General features: G+C 34.4%; 1 protein-coding gene across 1 annotated transcript; it reads left to right on the forward strand.

The window, feature by feature from the left end:
• Nucleotides 1–670: 670 nt before the first annotated feature.
• On the forward strand, nt 671–5,665 carry stoml2 (stomatin (EPB72)-like 2). The gene is made up of 10 exons (XM_056253305.1): nt 671–865; nt 2,262–2,414; nt 2,496–2,595; nt 2,678–2,736; nt 2,812–2,913; nt 3,002–3,136; nt 3,225–3,369; nt 4,271–4,350; nt 4,497–4,625; nt 5,322–5,665. The coding sequence occupies exons 1-10, from the start codon at nt 821–823 to the stop codon at nt 5,442–5,444; spliced, it is 1,071 nt and encodes a 356-aa protein (XP_056109280.1). The 5' UTR covers nt 671–820; the 3' UTR covers nt 5,445–5,665.
• The last annotated feature ends 806 nt before the right edge of the window (nt 5,666–6,471 follow it).

Here is a 6,471-nt window from a genome sequence, read left to right on the forward strand (position 1 = left end):
ATGCCCTAATTGCACTAAAGCCTAATCCTGGCTTAATCTAAGCCCTGTCTGTGAAACCGGGCCTATTTAGGGCCCGAGTCCTCAAAAGTCGAAGGCCCTATTGTTTCATTTTATTTCAGCTTTATTTAATTTACGAAAACAATTATTAACATTTTTAGTTTTGCTTGACAATCAAAACACTGGACTGGAGCTGTTGATGTGAGCCCACATTGCACATTCATCGCAACAAATGATAATTTCTCCCAAATTATGCAAAACTAGTTGATGCAGTACAGTAGTTTAGTCGTGTATGTTGTCATGTAGAAAAAAATATTACATCCAAGGGACCTTTTAGCCTAGAAGGCATTTAGCCACATTGCACCCCAGAGAAGTTATATAGCCATATCTTCAATATCTTCTAAGTAAAAGCTGAATTAAAAATATGACTGCCCACTAGTGGCTGAATTTTGAAATACATATAAAATAACAACAACCAGCAATAATAATAATAAGAAGAAGAAGAATAAGAAGCAGAAGAAGAAGAAGAAGAAAAAAAAAAAACTTCCCTTGAAACATTCATAAACATACTGGTGTATACAATTATACGTTATAATTTATTTGAAATATTTCACTCAACGACAGACAGGACGTATTCCCGGAACCATATATTAAAAGCATTTGTTTCCTTCGCAGACCCGGATGTTTGTAATTGACGCACGCTCGTGATGTTGTAACTCTGATTTCCGTAACTGTAAGAGGGTCACGTTTGTAGTGTAAGCTCAGGAAGAGTTCATTCATTTGTTATAGACATCTTCAACATCTGTTTTCACACAGGGTGAAAATGCTGAGGACGGTGGTGTGTCGGGCAGGGAGCGGCCTTTTAAAGGTAACACACGTGTTCTGTAGGACTGTCCCTTCACTGCTTGACACTTCAGCTGAATTCTGTCATGAAGTTCATTTCGAAATTAAATCGATATAAACGAGTTCGTTCGCACGTTTTCTTTCGAGATAATATTCTAAATACGTAATATAAGTATTATGAATTTTTTTGAAGACATTTGACATCAGCTGTTTGTTTCATCAGGCGTGTTACACCCCACATTACATTACTGTGTAACGTTACGTGAACTTCAACTTCAACCCTCATGTGAATGATGGCTGTTGTCAGATATGTTTCATAACTTTTGAATTAAACAAAAAGGTCTTGTAGATGTCAGAATGACTTTATTTGCCATTGCAGAGATACAGCGGAGACACACACACACACACACAAAACAGTACAAATAGTACTAGAAGTAGTAAAGAGAGCTGTACTCACTGATCTATTATATATCTTAATGGTTGTACAAGATTTACTACACAGTGCTCAAAGTTTTAATATTTATTTCTATTTATTTATTTTAAATAAATTGACGTAATTATATATTTATATATAACAAATCGATTAATCGCATCTAAAATAAAGGTTTGTGTATGAATAAATATAATAATATATATGTGTGTGTGTATATATAAAGTATTATAAATTATTCATCAAGCATATTTTTATACATAATATATAATATTCATGCACAATATTATATTATATAAACTCAAACTTTTGATAGATGCGAAAATATCGATTTGACAACACACATATATATATATATATATATATATATATATATATATATATATATATATATATAATATTCCTTTCTTTATTTACTTATCTTATGCAAATATGAAAAAAAAGTTATATATAGTACCGGTCAAAAGTTTGGAAACATTACTATGTTTTAGTATTTCTGTTTTCTCCATGCTCATCAAGCCAACATTTATTTGATCAAAAATACAGAAAAACCTGCAATATTGTGAAATCTTCTATTTTAATATACTTGAAAATATAATTGATTCCTGTGATCAAAGCTGAATATTCAGCATCATTACTCCAGTCTCCATTGTCACATGATCCTTCAGAAATCATTCTATAGATGCTGACTAATTATCAGTGTTGGAAACAGTTGTGCTGCTTAATATTTTTCAAAAATATAAATCTTTTTTAGCATAAGAGACTTTTCAAAAACATTAAAAATAGTAAGGTTTCCAAACTTTTGACCAGAATTGTGTGTGTAATGTGTGTATATATATATATATATATATATATATATATATATATATGTATATAATGTATTTATTTAATTATCGTATTTTTGAAAGCAAATATATATATAACATTTATTTTTGCAGTGTAATTTGCTTTCATATACTACATCTGGTTGCGTTCTCTCTTCTGTGAACAGCATTCGCGTCAAACAGTGCCTGTGTTGTGGGGGACTCGAGCTCAGCAGCGATGGGCCTCCAGCCTTCCCATGAACACTGTGGTTCTGTTCGTTCCCCAGCAGGAGGCTTGGGTAGTGGAGCGGATGGGCCGTTTCCACCGGATCCTGGAACCAGTCAGTTCTCACCTCTTCTCCACCAAAAGCTTCAATATATAGATGAATCACTTCCATTTCAAATATTTGATTTCCCCGCAGGGTCTAAACTTCTTAATTCCAATCTTGGACAGAATTCGATATGTTCAAAGCCTCAAAGAGATCGTGATAGATGTGCCGGAGCAGTCAGCAGTTTCCCTCGGTAAATCACAGGCATTCTGATCTTTTTCACTCCCACTTTTATGGATTATTGAGATGAACTTAATATGATGTTTTGCTTTTAGACAATGTGACCTTGCAGATAGATGGAGTTTTATACCTCAGGATACTGGACCCGTTTAAGGTAAGTACTTTGCTGCTTTATTCCAGTGTTTCTTTAGGCTTGCCTCTCATAATGTGCTGTTGTTCTCGTCTGAAGGCCAGTTATGGCGTGGAGGACCCAGAATATGCCGTCACCCAGCTGGCACAGACCACCATGAGATCAGAGTTGGGAAAACTGACCCTGGACAAAGTGTTTAGGGTATGAACGCCGGGCAATCTGTCAATGACTTAGTATAGTGGATATACCATTCATTTGCGTACTTAAGGATCATTTCGTCCTTTGGCAGGAAAGAGAGTCCCTGAATTCCAATATTGTCCACTCGATAAACCAGGCATCAGATGATTGGGGGATTCGATGTCTTCGATACGAGATCAAAGACATTCACGTTCCTCCACGGGTAAAAGAGTCCATGCAAATGCAGGTATGACGATTTCCTCTTCAACTTGATCTCGTAGACCCAAAGGACTAAAAGGAGCACCTCTAAATCATATGACATGAATGCCGTTCAGGTTGAGGCCGAGAGGAAGAAGAGAGCGACTGTCCTGGAGTCCGAGGGACACAGAGAGGCGGCCATCAATGTGGCGGAGGGGCGCAAACAGTCTCAGATTCTGGCGTCTGAGGGACAGAAGGCCGAACAGATTAACAAAGCTGCTGGTGGGCTTTTTACTCTGGTTTGGAATAATGCTAGCAGTAGAATCAAATGTTGCTGTCAAATCTGAAATTAAAATGAAACCAAAATGATCTTATTGTAAACAATTCATGGTATAACTTGCCCCACCTCTGAACTGGATTTCTTTTTTGGCTGATGTCAACAGGGTTGTTATCGTAAACTAAAACCATAAAAAATTATTTCATTGCTTGAAATAAAAATAAACGTTAATGGTAATATTGAATGTGAATTATTTCAGCTATTTATTATTTCTCTTTTTTGTATAGTTTAAGTTGAAGTACTAAAATAATAAAAAATAAACTTAAACAGAAAAGTACTGTTTATAGACATATGTCTATAAACAGTACTTTTCCGTTGTATATGTAATATAATATATATATATATATATATATATATATATATATATATATATATAAATTAAAAATGACTAAACAAAATGACTGAATTTAAAATAAATGAAAACAAACAAATATAAAAATAAAATCACATTTAAAATGTTATATTAATATTATAATATACTAATATAAGTTACATATAAGTATATAAATTATGCTAATAGAACACTTGTCAGTTTTTACATTGAATAACGTTTCACTTGGAAATGCATTTTTTTACATTCTTATTGATTTATAATACATTTATTTATAATAATACAAATTACTGTTATGATAACAGATATTAGCAAACAAATTTAAATAAATTGTGAAATAATTGTTGTTAAATTTGTAATTGTTTTATTTATATTATTATGACGAAATATAACAAACATTTTTCTTCTTATTTTTAAATAATGCAAATGTATATTAATTATATGTTCATAATTAAATGAATGATTGAATATTCATAATCCTCACTGACGTATCACTGATCTTTCCCCCTGTGCAGGAGAAGCAAATGCTGTTTTGGCTAAAGCTGAGGCCAAGGCCAAAGCCATCCGGCTGCTGTCCGAGGCGCTCACTCTGCAGGTACAGCTCAATCACACCTATAAACATGACACTGTATCCCTAGCAGAGAGGAAATCCATTCTTCCGTCATTCAGCTGTGACAAATATAGTGAGTTTAGAGTGTTTAACATTATAAAGCATCTTGTTGATGTCTCATAACTGTACAGAATGGAAATGCTGCGGCATCGTTAAGTGTGGCCGAACAGTACGTCTCTGCTTTCTCCAACCTGGCCAAGGAGTCCAACACCATCTTGCTGCCCTCGAACACAGGAGACATCAGCAGCATGGTCACTCAGGTAGGACTTCATTCTGCACCCGGCTAAAGTTAGGAATAATTATGATTCATTGTTTTTGAACAAAGTCTCTTTTGTTCACCAAGGCTGCATTTATTTGATCAAAAATACAACAAAGGCAGTAATTTTGTGAAATATTATTTTCAATTTAAAATAACTTTGATATATTCTAAAGGTGCATTTTGTAATATCTGTTGAATATAACAATTATTCGTTAATTATTCGTTTTACTGAATAATTAAGTAAACATAATTTCTTAGTTTATCTTTGTAAAGAAACCTCATTGCTTAACTGGCTACTCTCTGCTGACGACGACATATTTTCCTGTCGGCCACCGTAACTTCTGTTGGTTGCAATTCGCAACCTCACCACTACATGCCACTAAAATTACACACTGCACCTTTAAACTAATTTATTCCTGTGATCAAAGCTGAATTTTCAGCATCATTACTCCAGTCTGCAGTGTCACATGATCATTCAGAAACCAGTCTAATATGCTGTTATTAATTATTTTAAATTATAATTAAATTTTTGAAAATATTACTGCCATTACAGTAATAGACAACTTTTAAAATCATTAAATCTGAATTATTTTTTAAATCTTTTGACCGCTAGTGTATATATGGCACATAAAATATCCTAATAATTAGAATCATTTTTAGTTTACATGTATTCCTCATTGTTCTCTACCGTCTTCAGGCCATGACGATTTATGGGAATTTATCAAAGACACGAGCTCCGAGCACAGCAGACATCGCGACCCCCGAGGCCTGGGAAGCAAATACAGTGTCTGAAACTGAAACTGCACAGAAAGAGGTTTGAGTCTCATTCTGGGACAAAAGACACAAACTGATACCGATTCTGTTTGTAGAGGACTGATGTGATAATAAAATTGTGATGATAAAATACCTGAAGCACTATGGTGTTCTGTAATAACTACACAAAGATTTTATTGTGTGTGTTATGTTTTGTTTCTGTCTGTTATAATAAGTCTGGGATGTTTTGTTTCTAGTTCTTGTAAAATTAAAGGCCCTTCACCATTATTCAAAGGTCTCTGCTATTCACATTTTCAATAAAAAAAATTTTTAAACAAGTAGTAATATTCATGAGATTCAAATTAATTGCAAATGAATGAATTGATGAACTGCAGAACACTGGTAAATGTTCTATGGCTGTATACAGCTTTTTCCAAATCAATGTATTTTGAGAGAGTTAAGGTACGCCATATTAGCGAAATTTCTGTGAAATATTTCATGGGCGAAAAAGGTCCATTGTCTGTTGTCAATTGTAGAAGCATGCAGGTGCGCTTGTGTACACTGTTCACTTAGGGAGGACAAACTTAAATTCACTAGGGCTTCCCCCGCGTGTGGTGGCTTGCTACTAAACAGAATGCCAGGGCTGTTTCTTATATGGATGAAGGGTGGTGTGATGGGTCGTGGTCTCACATCATATCAGTTCTGATGCGTACCCCGAGGTAAAATCCTGCAGGCGCCTCTGGAAGCACAGGTCACACAGACGTCACTTTCACACTAGGCAGGTTTATGTTGTTGGTCAATGCAGAGAATTTGCGTGACCAACTTCAATTTGTTGCGAAACCTGCGAAATTCCTGATGGCATGGCGTCCTATTGAAATGACTGGATTTTGCTTGTGAAAATTCACCGAACAACAGCAGCTTTACACATCTGTCCATACAATAGAAAATAAATATTTAATTCGTGAATAATTCAGAGCTATAGCTACTTTTAAATGGTTTTAAGTAGAGGATTGTGTATGTATATTTTGCTAAACAAATTGTTAAATAAACCAAATAGTGATCAAGACTAGATAATTTCGTAATTTTGACTTTTT

The sequence above is a fragment of the Rhinichthys klamathensis genome, unplaced genomic scaffold (assembly GCF_029890125.1).
Source record: "Rhinichthys klamathensis goyatoka isolate OS25496 unplaced genomic scaffold, OSU_Roscu_1.1 h1tg000104l_1, whole genome shotgun sequence".
Classification (NCBI taxonomy): Eukaryota; Metazoa; Chordata; class Actinopteri; order Cypriniformes; family Leuciscidae; genus Rhinichthys; species Rhinichthys klamathensis.

Excerpts from the sequence above, each read along its gene's own strand:
- stoml2 (XM_056253305.1), top strand. The coding sequence starts at position 821 with ATGCTGAGGACGGTGGTGTGTCGGGCAGGGAGCGGCCTTTTAAAG. Across the intron at positions 2,415-2,495 it reads TCCACCGGATCCTGGAACCA|GGTCTAAACTTCTTAATTCC; the intron begins GTCAGTTCTCAC and ends ATTTCCCCGCAG. Across the intron at positions 2,914-3,001 it reads CCCTGGACAAAGTGTTTAGG|GAAAGAGAGTCCCTGAATTC; the intron begins GTATGAACGCCG and ends GTCCTTTGGCAG.